A 14,749-nucleotide genomic window follows, 5' to 3' on the forward strand; every position below is an offset into this window, starting at 1 on the left:
TGAGATTTTTATTTATTAAATTATTTTTATGTGGATCGAAATTTTTAGATTGACATTATCTAAATTATCAAATATTTTATTATAAAATTTATTAATTTTATCTAGATCTATATTGAGTTAGTCAATTTTATCATTTTAAGTTTGAATTATTATTTAAATTTTCATATATATTTGAATTTAAATTTTCTGAATTAATTACAACTAAAGTTTTATTAATTATTTTATTTAATTTTAAATTATCTGATTTAATTAAATATAAAATTTTCAGTTTCCCCCGTTTTAATATGTTTGTAGAAGTATTTTTATGAATATCTAAATCATCATGCAAATTTATAGAGGAATTTTCTAAACTTTCATGTATAATATTTAAATTACTAGTGATAGGGGTATTTTGATAAATATTATTAGTATTAAGCGTCACCCCTAATTTTGTAGGTTTTTCTGTTGGTTCGAACTCGTGCTTGGATTTGACTTTGACTTGACCCTCCAGTTTCAACGGCTTCTCATGAAACTTGGTTAAGCGGGTCCAAAAATCGTGAACATCTTTAACTTTTTCTATCTTGCATGTAACTTTGTTAAGTAATAAATCTAAAATTAAACTTTATTGACTTTTGATTTGCTTCCGAGTTCTAAGAAAATTGCTTCAGTATCATGCCACCATTGAAGTCGTTCATTAGGACGAAGCTTTCCATTTGCATCCTCTATAAATTGAATTCATTCTTCTTGTACATCTCGTATGGAGGTGGTTGGTTGACGTTCCGCCTGAGCATCTTTTTATGCTCCATTTCACTTACACAACATAATTTCATAGAGAAATTCGAAGACTAGGTCTTGGGATAAGTAGTGTGGGAGGATGATAAGTATAAAAAGAAACTCAATTGGTGTTGCACCAATTCAGAGTATTTTGCAAAGCAAAAAAACTTGTCCAAAAGAGATGATTGTACAAATTTGAACTAGGTCGAAAATCTTAAAATCGGACGAGATTTAAAAATAAAGGAAACAAAAGAACCCCCTTTACTCAATTGGTGGTTGGACTGATTTTGAACGGTACCTTGCTCTAATACCATTTGTTGGATCATAAAGACACGAGGGGAGGGGGTGAATAGCATTTGTCACTTTTTCAGAAATTACGAGAATACGCGGTAGAAATAATATAAACAAGGTAAAAGAAAAGTGAACACTAACACAGATGGTTTTACTTGATTCGGAGCCTACGACTCCTATTCCAAGGCTCGCACTGGCTGAGTGTTTTCGTTGGACAATCCACTAATAGTTAGAAATGTTGCAAACTTGAAGTACAAGAACTATAAGGAAATGTTACTGACAACAGAAAAAATAAGTAGAACTTAGTTGTCAGTTGTCGAAGGAGCGTTACAGCGTCGTAGGAGCTCTTCGGAGCAGCGCGTAGGAACGAAAGTTGTAGCCAATGTTGTTGTGAAGCTACTGGTCAAAGCCTCGTTTTATAGCCCTATTTGAGCGTCTGGATTGTGTTGATATGGCAAGCTCTCATTGAAACTTCATCCTCAAAGTTTATCCACCTCCGAACGCCTGGACCCCCTTTTGGCGCCCAGACCCCCTCCGAGCACCTGAACCGTTGACGTGGGTCGACCAATTGTTGCGTACCAACTCAACTTCTGGATGAACTTTTCTGTTCCAGGCACTTGGACCAACTCCGAGCGCCCAGACTACCCAGGTAGGGGTGTAAATGAACCAAGCCACTCGCGAACTATTCAAAACTCGATTCGATAAAAGCTCGTTTGAGCTCGTTTAATGAAGCTCGTTAAGATAAACAAACCAAGCTCAAGCTTCGTAATATTTGGCTCGTTATCTTGTGAACATGTTCGTTAAGCTCATTAAACAACTTTTAAATAAAAAATAATAGTTTTGATATTGAATTTATAGATTTTACACTCTACTTATGAAAAATATAGACAAATATATTAAATTTATTTATTAGAATAAAATTATAAATTTTAATAATATTATTATAATTTTCTCTAAATATATAATTTAGTTTTGAATGAATATTTAAATTTATGATTTATATTTATTAAGTTCGTTTAGGCTCGATAAAAGCTCGAATAAGCTCGTGAGCCATAAATATATTCGTTAAATAAAGCTCGAGCTCGACTTAATTATAAACGAGTCAAGCTCAAACATTCAAGAGTTCGGCTTGGCTCGGCTCAATTACACCCCTATGCTCGGGTACTTGGTCAGACACCCACCCCATCTCGAAGCTAGTCCAGGCGCCCGGATCAACTCCGGGCGCTCAGATAACTCTTTCTCACCTTTCTTTTTCCTGTAAAAAAAGATTTAGTCCAGACAATTATAATATATTTATCCTGCAAAATAAAGTTAGCACATTAAGAATATGATCAATTTATAACTTAAATCCTATCTTCCCAAGACCATGATCTAGCCATGATCTCAACTTAGATTTCTCAAATGGCTCTAAGTTGGATCGCGCCTATAGTCCCATTGAGACTCGTCCTCACTAGATCTCTCTTCAGTGACTTACTTTATTTACTATTTGCAAACTTCCTTGATGTCAGACCCCTTGACCCACCAAGTCTTCATGTCAGATTTCAACTAATCTGGACTTCCTTCTAATAGACCTCAACTGATCTGGATTTCGTGCCAACTATCAACTTAGTTAGACTTCCTTCTATCATATCTCAATCAATCTGGACTTCGTGTCACCTATCAACTTAGCTGGACTTTAGGCTAGTGTTTCGGTCTTCTAGACCTATTAAGTCCTACACACGTATTAAAAAGATTAAACAAATAATACATCTAACTTCAATATATTTATCATATATCAAAATTTAATTATCAATACAACCTATACCAGTAAAAATGACATAGAATCAAGTCATACAATAATAATTTTTAAACATAAAATAATTTTTTTAACCGATTACTATAATATAATAATCGATTCAATACTATTATCAACGTAATAATTTCCGAATCAAAATCGTTACAGTGTAGTAATTGATTAGGATAAGTGTGACAGAATACAAGGGCAAAAGTGGAATTGGATATTTGATTTCTTAATTTTAAAATTTATTGATTTATATATTTGATAATTTTAACTACTTAATTTAGTAATTCCTCGTAAAAATAATAAAGTACATTATTTTCTTTACTTTTTTATAAAATGATAATATATATATATATATATATATATATATATATATATATATATATATATAATTGAATAATGGGAACCAAAAATATAAAAGAATATTTTTAAAAAAAAATTCAGACTAATTATAGTAAAAAAATAATTATGCCCCGATAACGGCACTCTCTTTTATGCTGCGTTGGGCATGGGGCGTAAGAAAATAGCGTAGGCTGAGAAAGTAGAATGTAAAATATTACTATTTCAGAATAATCAAGTATAAATTAAAAGAAAATATGATATTTTAATTAATATGCTATTTGTGTAGATCTCGAACCGGCTCCGATCCCGATCGCAAACGGGATATCCGATACGTTATGCTTCTGAAGAATTCTAACCGTCGACTTGGTTTATCCCGGTATATTCCTTCCGATCGGACGGTCCTAACGCGAGATAGGGTATTTTTGCAACTTTACCCTCCGGTATCGTTCCCGGAGGCGGCGCTATGAGCCTATAAAAAAAGCACGACTCCCTTCGCGATCGGCCTCTCGGATCACGGCCCTCGCTGTTCCTTGAGGGCTCTTGCTCGAGCCTTCTCACTCAGTAATCATGTTGCTGTACCAGGATCTTCTCACAGGTAAGGGAGTAGATCTTCTTCATCATGTCGATTTGATGCCTGTTTGCGAGATCCTCTTTTGTATTGCGTTGTTGTTGTTTGGAGTTAAACTTCGAGTAGTATAATATATCTCTTGAATTTTGCCCACGATATTTGTTACTGGCATTTAGTACTGGAGATCGTCTTTCCAGTTTAATCTAGCTGCCCTCTTTTGCAAAGGGCAGTAACGGTGGTTTGAAATCTATATGGAGTATTGAGAATTCGAACCTCTTCTAATTGTTTGGTGTGTGTGTGTGTGTGTGTGGTTACTGTCTAGCGATGAAGGTCTCAGAGGAATTATATGAAGCAGGCATCCAAACTTCTAGGAACTCTCTGATCATGATCACTGCAGCGTCAGTGTATTTTTGAAATATGTGTTATATACAGTTGCGGGGGAGTGAATTAACACTAGCTTTGTTGGTATTAATTAACGAGACTAATAATAGAGAATAATTAATAATTTTTATGGTATATCGAAAAATTCTATTTACAATATATTGAAGGATCAAAATTTAAAGCTCATATAAAAAAATTAAAATGAAATGAACAATATAAAAAAAAATTTTGATATACAAAAATCATTATCACTATCAACAAATGGATGCTATAAAGTGACTTTTATGATTAAAATTTTGTTCCGAATCAGGAATTTAGTCCCCATTCAAAACAAAATAGTTGTGTGTGTTTAGATCATGCTGACAATGGTGTCCAAGAGGAGAGGGAGAAAGAATAAGAGGAGGAAGAGGAGGCTTATCTAGAGGAGGAATTGTTGGTACTAGATAAAGCTTCTCAAGACACAAGTTCATAACAAAACATTTATGCTTTTACACATAGTTGAGATTTCAGTCTCTTCAACTTTTATGTTTTTTTTTTGTATAATATAACATTTATCCCCTTTTTCAATTTAATTTTCAATATATTGGGTTTAGTTTGATTCCTTATTGTGATTTACTTATGGTTATATTTACTTTTTAATAGATAGTCTTTTTTAGTTTTACAATCACATAAAATAAGATTTGTATTGTATCTGATTGGATAGAAATAATTTTTCCTTAGTTTTTTTTTTCTTTTCTGATTTGTAAAATCTCTAAAATGTGAATAGTAGCATGTCATGTATACAAATTATGTAATACACTCCTGGCAGCCATGTGTTTTAGTAATCGCCTTATGTTCATCCAGGTGATGAGCTCTTATCTGACTCATTTCCATATAAGGAGATCCAAAATGGAATGCTGTGGGAAGTTGAGGGAAAGGTATTAAGCTACATATAACATTTGTTAATCAAGCAGTTATGTTTAATTCATATTATTGTATAAATTGATTTTTCATTTCCCATACTGAAGATATTCAGATGTTTCAAGTTCAGTTACAGAGCCCATCTGAAACCTTTCCTGTGTAATTGTTTCAACAGTGGGTGGTTAAAGGAGCTGTTGACGTCGATATTGGTGCCAACCCTTCAGCAGAAGGAGGGGAAGAAGATGATGGGGTTGACGATACTGCTGTCAAGGTGGTTGATATCGTTGACACCTTCAGGCTTCAGGTTAGTATTTTACTTTCAGCTAGTCAATTTCAATTTTTTAAGCCTCAAATTATTTGTGAGTCTGCTACAATTTCATTCTTCATACTGTAGGAACAACCAGCCTTCGACAAAAAAACTTTTCTAACCTATATGAAGCGCTATATCAAGTTATTAACACCTAAACTAGAGCCTGAGGCGCAGGAGTTGTTTAAGAAGCACATTGAACAAGCTACAAAATTCTTGCTTTCAAAACTCAGTGACCTTCAATTGTAAGCATTGTTTTTTACAAATTATCTTCTCTATAGTTTGTCTAAAGTCTTCTTTAGAATTTTCTACTTGTTTAAATTCTTTAAATGCTCTATTAGGTTGTTTGTAATTTGTTGTTGTCAAAAAAATCTATTTTTTAACAAGTGATAAATACTTCAAATATCAATATAAATAGTTCTTAATATTATAACATTAGCTGCTTGCATACATCATGCATTGCTTAATGAGTTTTCACATTGAGTAATATCAGAATTTTTGTGCAGTTTTGTAGGCGAAAGCATGCGTGATGATAACAGCTTTGTTTTTGCTTATTACAAGGAGGGTGCTACTGATCCAACATTTCTGTACTTAGCAAGCGGTTTGAAGGAGGTCAAATGTTGAGTGGCGTTGGCAAAGTTTAACTCATCTTTTAGCCTTGTGCTATTATGAGAGACAGTCATGCTTGGTTAATTTTTTATGTTTTGTTTTGTTAATTCATCTCCTTGCGAGTTATGATGTTGGTTTGCTTAAACATTGTGGTGGTGTGAGAAAGACGCTCATCTTTTTTATGTGACTTGTTAGAGAAGTATCATTTCAATGTTATCAAGTTGAGGTATTTCAAAAACAATGCTAAACTTGAATTAAGAGAACCACGGTTCTGATGCCAGCTTGAAATCTGAATGTTCTTTAGAACATAGAGCAAGAAAGTGGTTGCAAATTTTGAATCGGAATGGACGATTCCCGATAAACCAACTGTTTCAGAATGGATACGCAGAAAGTTTCTAGCTGTTAGATCTACAGTTCTTCTGTAAGGAAAAAAAACACTGAAAATATTTACCCTTTGTTCCCTCTTACCACATTAATTGCACCACGTTCCATGTTAGTACCAGAATTGTTGTCGTTCCTCACTGTATCTCTATCAGGGTAATTTCCAAGTGGCCCTCCGAAAAAGATCGATCGTTCAGTTAACATCACTCTTTCTTGTCGCGATGGTGGAGGCATCGTTGAGCTTGAAGTTTGTTCAACAGGCCTGCAAGCATCATTTCCTACAGAACGATTTGGAAGGGGAATCCGAGAGGCTCTGGCATGAACGTCGACACTGCTGCTTCCCGCAGATGCAGGCACCGAGACAAACCTGCCAGCTTCTTGATCCCAAACGACACAAGTTCTCTTGTGGTCCCTAGCACCCAAAGAAGCAGATTGGAACACTGGATTGGTAAGTTGGCTAGGTGGAGGAACCCTTGGAGCGATCTGAGGTGGTTGGCTGCAAAGTGGTTGTTGAAAATTCCGATTGTCAGGAGCAGCAGACTCGCGGGCACGAGCAGGACTGCTTAGGCTGCTTGCACTTTGTGTACTGGTTTCGAAATCTTCCCTGCTAGCAACACTTTGCATGCTAGATTTTCTTAAAGGAGATAGTTTCACCTCGCTTCGGGAATCTCTGGTCACAGTGTAATCGATGCTCAAGCTGCTGCGCACACTTGCCTTTCCGCTTGAACTATATTCAGCGTCAAACGCACGGTGAGCATCTATGGGCCGTAGGACCGAAGATGATGCCCTGGCTTTGGCTGCTGCTCGTATCGCTTCATTAGTGTCCAACTTGGCGAGCTTCCAAGCACTTATCTTAACATTCTTCTTCGATTTGTTAGCTCTTTCTACATACCCAGCTGCATCAGGATCAACAGTTGAGGGCACCATGCCGGGTTCTAAATGAGAGATAACTTCATCCTGATGACAGATAATGAACAACAATAAGTGAAATACAAATGTGAATATCCTACTTTTGAATGGTTTATGAACAAAAAATCAACCATAAAGTCTACTATCTGATCATAAGTTTACAATTATCACAGTCATCAAGCCTCACCTGCTGATCGACAAATATCCGAGGCGGTGTGCACCATACACCTTTATACTGAGGGTTAAGAGAACTTCCAATGCTTAATCCGGTTGTTGCTGAATTAGTAGGGGAATAAAGAGGATTTGGTTCTTCTTCATCTCCTGACGCAGGAGGAGCCTCACTCATTGCTCTCATTGCGACAACATATTCATAGGTAGTAATTCCCTGAAATTGAGGATAAAAAACTGATGCTTTGGAATTCAATTAGGAATTCTTCAGAACCAAGTTTTGAGAAAAAACCTTTTTTATCAATATCATATGGAAAAAGAACAGTTCGCCCAGAGGTACGCATGCCAGCAATGATAGTGCAGTAGACATGGCCTATAGAAGCAGGATGAAAATGGGATCAGAAAATGGTGCTAGATGTAAGATTACTTGCTATGCCCAGGGAGAGGCAACGGCCATGTAAACAGGTTTAGGGTTTAGAATTTACGGTCACACAAGCTTTCAGAAAATACTCCATAGTGCTGCCATAGCTATAAAAAATTCATGATCTTCTCATGGCTCCTCCCAGATGTAGATGGTAGTTTATTAAATCTAGCAGACTCTTTTAACCAACATAAGAAATTAACGGCCTATATCCTCTTTTCCCTAATTAGCACCTATGGTAAATTACACTATGACAGTTGGTGAGTTGGTTGTGCAACCTCTTATTTTTTTTTTTTCTATGGGTCTATGCAAATCATGCTCTATTGCAACAATATGTTGATTCACAAAGATCATGAAACAAAACTCCAGACTTCAGCTAAAGAAAGTTTTTTCTCAAATATGAGATTCCTCGTACGGGAAAATAAGAACACTGACATAGATTTAATCAAATGTGAGGCCTTAAAAATTCACAACTGATCGTCGATAGGATGGGAATGAGTACTACCTTTTAGGGTATGCGCATGTACCCTATCCACTTAGAATAGTGGTTTTCTAACTATGCTCAGATTTGGATGGTACCAACAATTCTGTTACAGATCTACTGCCATTATCTAGTAAGTTTCCTGCAGCAAAAATTGACAACAGAAGCTGATGTAAATCAGTAAAGTCAAAGGTATCATTTCCATATGAGACAATTTCAGCTGATTTGTCAAACATGGCACAAACATGGGCACATTGTGCCACTGATATATACCAATACTTCCAGAACCTAATAAGGCCATTCCTATTTGAAGACCTAGGGATATATAAATTGCAAGAGATTACAATGATATAATTTTGGGCCTCTGTTTTTCAATGGTGCCAGTTGGATGATGTGTTTAGGTAGATAGGGGTAGACTACCTAGTGGCTTATTTCAGCCTTCAATTATCAAGGGGCAATATTTTCCAAATCAGTGTGCGTCTCGACTTGGTCTCAGGACTTCATATAGGTTTTACAAAGGTGTAAACCTAGTAAAGGAAGCACTATGAATCATGACACTATCTCCTTTTTCAGCATAAGAAGCTTCATCTACTTTGCTTTAACACCTAATGTCCCTGTTGAATACCTACAGCTAATGAAATAAAAATCCAGCAAACAGGGCATTGACAAGTACTCACGAAATTGCAATAAGACATCCTTGATCAAAGAAACTTACCACAACAACGGCAAAAGGAGCACGAGAGAATCCATTGCCAAGCTTTTCCTTAATATTGGTCTCTGTGCCCTTCTTATCGACAAAACACAGTACAAGAACAGCAATACCTACTCCACATTCAATTGCAAGCTAGCAATGACAAAATACAGATTAACAATTAGATATCACTAGTCAGCATGCAGTCAGTTAAATCGCAAGTTATATATTATAAAGCAGAAAGGAAAAAACATTCTGCATACCCAAATGAGACCAGTGGCCATGAGAGCTATGAAGCTATTGTAGTTTTTCCTCCCCACACAGTTATTAAGCCACTGTCAACAGTCGCATAAAGGAAAACATATTCTTAATGTCAAGCCAGCAACCAAGGAGATGCTGAAAAGATGTTTATTGTGGAATAAGCTTACTCGACAATGGTGATCAAACCCATCAACACATTTGTCACAGCTTCTGCAATGTTTACTAAATTTGCGCACCTGCAGGTCCAAAGAACAAAGTATGATTTGACAAAACCAAATACATAGGTGACATAATGAGATAATCTGCAGCATTGTCTGAAAAGATTAAATTGATGTCCAAGTGACAAGCTTGCATTATCCATAGAAGATATAAAACTGATCTTGAAGATATAAAACTGATCTTGCAGTTAGAGGCTTGAATATATAATAACAGACAATCTCAAATAATATCAAAAAATTCTTGTTATTTTCCACAGATTTTAGTTAATGACAGAACACAACATAAGCAATGAAAAGTTGAAAGTCCCAAGTAATCGGGGTCACCTACATGTTCTTATTAAAAAAAGAAAAATAAAGCTACAAATTGTCATGAAAAAGGCTCAAAATCAGGATAAAGATGCCACAGCAACACCCTTAAGAATTAACTTAAAAATCCTGATGCATGATCCAAATTCAAAGAAATCTATCAAGGGAAGAGACTAGGCAGATTTTACTAGTGCCCTGGCATAGGAGAGAGAGGCACTGCAGATAAGGTCATAGTTTAACCCTTGTAGTTGGATTTGAGGCATAGTGTAAGGCTTTTTTGTATGTTTGGAACAAAAACGTTTGAGAAAACACCCAAAACATTGAATCTAAAAGTTAATGATCCAGCATTCATGAAGGTAATTATTTACCAGGTTCATTTGGGAAACATTTCGCACTCCATTGTAAGCTATTCAAGTGGAGATTTGAATAGTCTAAGAACATACAAACCACTTAATGGTAAACAATAATAATTTCATAAAGCAAGACCCATTCCATTGTATTACAAAAAATGTTCTTATCTTTAACTCTTTGAGAAAATATTATGTGATATCAGAAAACAAAAATTTGTTAATCAAGTATTTAGGAGTACCACATTTGTGAAAATTCACTGTCTATGCAAGTACACAAGTATGAGACTTAGGCTTGAGAGAAAGATCAAGGTGTCATGATCTCTTTATGTAATTTTGATAATCTGACAATTTGATAATATATTTTGTATAATAGAACAGAAAATCAGATCGAATTTCATAAAAGTTACCATATAAGACATAATGGAACACAAAAAATTTCAATTCTTCACATAAAGAATAAGGATAAGGATAGAAGGATTCTAAAAAGAATTTGCCATGTAGAACAAATACCTCAGCGTTGCACAAGGTGCAGAACAACGCATCCTCTCCACCAGGTTCAATTTCTTCATGATTGAGACAATCTTCTTTAGCAAATAATGCACATATAAACCCACTAGAACCACAGCAACCAGAAGACCTTCGTGGCCCCATTATAGGATTCAATTTGGGATCTCCTACAATAGAATCCTTTGAATTAGAGCATGCATCCAAAGAAATCCATGTTATGATAAAGTTCAGTACAATCTAGTCCAATTGCACTCTTTGCAACCTTTGAATTCATACCCACGTCTTGCAAACATGGTTCGTTCTCTACTGCATTTTCAAACTTTGGCATAACTCCAGGATCAGCAGGGTTAATTCGGGTGCATCACACATACAAGATAAAAACAGTTAAAGCCTGCAAAAGAAATAAGATATGAAAAAGAATCCAATATTGAAATTCTTAACATAAGAATAATGCATAAATTTCTATGTAATAGTTTCATTGCATGAAGTGCCTACATACCAGGGGAGTGTAAACAATGATGGAAACATATTCAAGGATCTCTTTGCCTAGAAAAGGCGCAAAGAAGGCATAAAATGCAACAACCAGAAGAAAGAACACTGTTATAGCAATAACCTGCAGAAGACGAATAGATCCACAAAGTCATTAACGAGAGGTAAACTAAAGGATATACGGGTATTAAGAGCATACATCTGAAATAAATAGTTAATTATCTAAGGTAGCCTGAAATACATGATGACTACAGTTTGAAATTAAATCGAACTAAATTAAACATTCAGCTAGGGACATCGAAGTTTTATCAAACCTGATGGGGCTCAATTTGGATCATAATTTTACTTTAATTGGATTTAGTTTGTCTATACCAGTATTAAATTGGGTTCATTTCGGCTCTCTGTAATACTCAAGCCCAAACTGGTAATTACACTAGGCAAATACTTTGAATCTCGAGTTACATAATTTCATAAAATACACTCGTCTTGACTGATGACTAATTATTCATGATGGCAAATCTCAAAAGTTAAGACCTATACCAAGCAGAGTAATTTGCGTTGGAGTGGAGAATAAATCGTGTTTATTAGAAAATTTTAGCATGGCATAATGCATGCTTGTAGGAGTCAGGTGCCGCCTAGGCCCTGAACAAAGAAGGGAACTGTTCTTGTTTATCTTGAACAGTAAAAAAGAAGGCACTTAAAAAGACTTTTGAGATTCTTCAAGGAACATTGTTGGGAAAATGAAGAATGAATCAATTGAACAAATGGGACCAGACTAAAGAAACAGAAGTATCGTCAAAAGGGAACCATTCTTAAAATAAGTTCATAGAATACCCTACAGGTAGCAACTTCCGGTTAAACGGATACCTCAACGAATCGCACTTAAAAATCTCAAACACGAGAAAAAAAAGAAGTGTTCAGGAACTTAATCTGACTATTTTTCTAGAGTTAAGAAACCCAAAGTAACAAACATCGGTACCGTGTATTCTTTTAAAGCAGGTTATTATGGATTCCAAATTTGGATCTGGAAACCAAACAAAAGAAAAGCCAAGAATTATTGGTTTGACAGATCTGACAGCCAAGCAAAAAAGAAGCAGGCATTGGAGATTTTTCTGCAACAAGAACACAAAAAAAAAAGGACTAGAGGCATTTAAAGATCAAAAATTTTCAGAGGTAACGGCCAATAACACTAATGGCCTCAAATCCAACCTGTGTAGAGCAAGACTCGCCATTTACAACACTTAGAATTTATGAAAAAGAGGAGCTAGCAATTCGCAACCTGAAACACAGCGCCCAAGAGTTCGCGGCAGCAGGTTATCAGAACCCCAAAACGAGCAGCGGAAACTCGTCAAACAAGCGAAAAGGAAGCATTTTGAAGGAAGCCATACCTGGAAGTTATGCGCAGGAAGCTGCCACCCATGTCGCCTCACCATTGTCGAGGGAAGTCCACTCTCACCAGCACTTGGGATCACATAGAGAGAAGGCGAACACCAAGGAGAACGCACCGGAGACGACAACGAAGATTCTTGAGCCGCCCCGAACGAGGATGGGCAAGGGGAAAAGAACAAACAAGGTGCCTCCTTTCGGGCCTCAGGACCGCAAAAAGTAGGAGGATTTGGTACCGGACCTGCTCAGCAGTTGAACCCCGCTTTGGGTGGGTGGGTACAAGGACAGAGAGAGAAAGCATGAGCTCTGCAGCAGGCGCTGGTGGACATGGTCGGTGAGAAGAGCCGCTCTGTCGCTCTCCCCCTCATAGTACGGATAACTAGTGTGCGTTCGCTGTGCGCACACCCTAATCTGTGAGACGGAGGAGTGAGGGCCTTTGCTTGTTCGATGCGTGTGCGCGGCGGCGATGAATCCAATTTTAAGGGAACATTAAAAAAAACTATTTATTTATAATAGCTGTTTCTATTTTTAAAGAAATAATAATTAAATTATCATTCAATGCATCTATTTAGTTACAGTGAATACATAATTTAGTTATGATATTAGCTTTTATTTAATTCCAAAACAATTTTAATGGGCTTTATCATGGGCCAGAGTTATAGATTTACTAATTGGGCTGGATCCGCCCAGCCCATTATTCAATTGAAGAAACCATTTCACATGGTGCCTATGCTATCTCCTCATGTAGTTTCCAAAATTGGGCTACCCCCAAGAATTCAACTGAATTTTGGATTAAATTCAGTTTAAAAGAAATTAATAAATAATTAATAAATTTTATAATCTAAATTGTCATCTACCATGTTTCATTTGACTAGATTCCACTTCTAACTCATGCTATCAATGCAAAATCTAGTAATCGTTTCGATCAAACTATTCATAAAATATATATTTTAGGGCATATTTAAATTTGGCTTAGTTTTGTGCACTTTAGGTAGAGTTTTAAGGATCAATCATGCATCTAATGATTTGCCACATTAGAATATTAAAAGTTCATTGTATGTAATGAAACAAATGGCCAATAATGATAATATATTATTGTCATTATTATTCTGTTCTTAAAAGGTACCGAGTAGAATGGAAAGATACATTAATATACTCTCAAATCTAGTCCTAATAATAATATTATTAATAATTAAGATTAACAAATTGTTGAGTCCAAACAAGTCCTAATCTCCACGTCACAGGTTAATTGCAAATTAATCATGATTTTGCATAGGAAGTGTGGTTTAAGGAATTAATTAAGGAAAGCATGAATCCCACTTAACATTATTACATTATAAATTAGCTCAATTGATTTGGTCAAGAAAACATTTTCAAAAAAAATAATAATATTTAATGCTGTCCAATTATGGTGGACCAACTCCACAAACTCTTTGTTCTCCACCATTATCATTATTACTATTATTTTGTGAGTGGGGAAAAAAATTAAATAGCATATGCTTTTGGCATATCCCTCACTCACCCACTTGAGATTGATGTCCTAATTCTTCCACAACCAAGAAAAAAAAAAATCTAATATACCCTAAAATACTTTGATAAAAAATCTAATTTCGATTTTTAAATTGAGAATAAGATGTCAAAATGTTAAAAATTTTGTTGTTTTGATTTAATTTTTAAGGATATTTTATGCATGAAAATATTAAAATAATAATAAAACTTGGATAAAATTTATCTCCTTCCATTTATCGCCACATGTATCACAAGGGTAAGTGCCCTACTCAACTCAGTTCGTTGACTTATACCCACATCAACTTTGTAGGTGGGCAGTCAAGCCCCATTTTATTTTTCAAAATATCCAAAAATAATAATTATTTTTGTTATCAAATCCCTAAAACTAAAGAGTATCTAATTCTGTTTGCAATCACATTCATTACAACCATAAGAAAGAGAAAGGGACATGGAGTGTGTGCTATAGATACAAAAGACCTAATTCCGTCTCCATCGTCACTGTGTAACAATAATAAGGGCACTAGCATCATGTAAAAAAATACTCCCCGAACAGCACGGTGGACCTAATTGTTCGCTACGAGTATTTCTTGATTTACATTAGTGACGGGTTATTATTTTCAGAATTAATTTATATATTTGTTGCCAACTGAAAATATAAAAAACACATGTTATTGTTAAATTTGATTATTCTAAAAATATAAAATAAATTTGTTATGCTATATACGATTTTATTGTCTTGAA

General features: G+C 35.4%; 2 protein-coding genes across 4 annotated transcripts; one reads left to right on the top strand and one right to left on the bottom strand.

The window, feature by feature from the left end:
- Positions 1-3,623: 3,623 nt before the first annotated feature.
- On the top strand, positions 3,624-6,172 carry LOC121969479 (translationally-controlled tumor protein homolog). Its single transcript, XM_042519613.1, has 5 exons — positions 3,624-3,761; positions 4,959-5,032; positions 5,191-5,319; positions 5,410-5,567; positions 5,829-6,172. The coding sequence occupies exons 1-5, from the start codon at positions 3,734-3,736 to the stop codon at positions 5,944-5,946; spliced, it is 507 nt and encodes a 168-aa protein (XP_042375547.1). The 5' UTR covers positions 3,624-3,733; the 3' UTR covers positions 5,947-6,172.
- A 90-nt stretch (positions 6,173-6,262) lies between these two features.
- Positions 6,263-12,958, bottom strand: LOC121969478 (probable protein S-acyltransferase 19). 3 transcript variants are annotated; one of them, XM_042519609.1, is made up of 10 exons: positions 12,502-12,958; positions 11,124-11,237; positions 10,901-11,015; positions 10,628-10,791; positions 9,411-9,479; positions 9,246-9,317; positions 9,007-9,135; positions 7,682-7,762; positions 7,409-7,606; positions 6,263-7,269 (listed from the first exon to the last, which is right to left on the bottom strand). In XM_042519609.1, the coding sequence occupies exons 3-10, from the start codon at positions 10,950-10,952 to the stop codon at positions 6,379-6,381; spliced, it is 1,656 nt and encodes a 551-aa protein (XP_042375543.1). In that variant the 5' UTR covers positions 10,953-11,015; positions 11,124-11,237; positions 12,502-12,958; the 3' UTR covers positions 6,263-6,378. The 3 variants fall into 3 exon arrangements, with proteins under 3 accessions (XP_042375543.1, XP_042375545.1, XP_042375546.1); XM_042519611.1 differs by having other exon boundaries at positions 10,887-11,015; XM_042519612.1 differs by lacking the exon at positions 7,682-7,762.
- Between the last annotated feature and the right edge of the window lie 1,791 nt (positions 12,959-14,749).

The sequence above is a fragment of the Zingiber officinale genome, chromosome 4A (genome assembly GCF_018446385.1).
Source record: "Zingiber officinale cultivar Zhangliang chromosome 4A, Zo_v1.1, whole genome shotgun sequence".
Lineage (NCBI taxonomy): Eukaryota > Viridiplantae > Streptophyta > Magnoliopsida > Zingiberales > Zingiberaceae > Zingiber > Zingiber officinale.

What these genes read in the sequence shown, in the direction of transcription:
- LOC121969479 (XM_042519613.1), top strand. Translation starts at nt 3,734, where the DNA reads ATGTTGCTGTACCAGGATCTTCTCACAG. An exon ending in TGTGGGAAGTTGAGGGAAAG is followed by an intron (nt 5,033 to 5,190) that starts GTATTAAGCTAC and finishes TTGTTTCAACAG; the next exon opens with TGGGTGGTTAAAGGAGCTGT. An exon ending in AAACTCAGTGACCTTCAATT is followed by an intron (nt 5,568 to 5,828) that starts GTAAGCATTGTT and finishes ATTTTTGTGCAG; the next exon opens with TTTTGTAGGCGAAAGCATGC.
- LOC121969478 (XM_042519609.1), bottom strand. Translation starts at nt 10,952, where the DNA reads ATGCCAAAGTTTGAAAATGCAGTAGAGAACGAACCATGTTTGCAAGAC. An exon ending in ACCATGTTTGCAAGACGTGG is followed by an intron (nt 10,792 to 10,900) that starts GTATGAATTCAA and finishes ATTCTATTGTAG; the next exon opens with GAGATCCCAAATTGAATCCT. An exon ending in GGTTTGATCACCATTGTCGA is followed by an intron (nt 9,318 to 9,410) that starts GTAAGCTTATTC and finishes GACTGTTGACAG; the next exon opens with TGGCTTAATAACTGTGTGGG.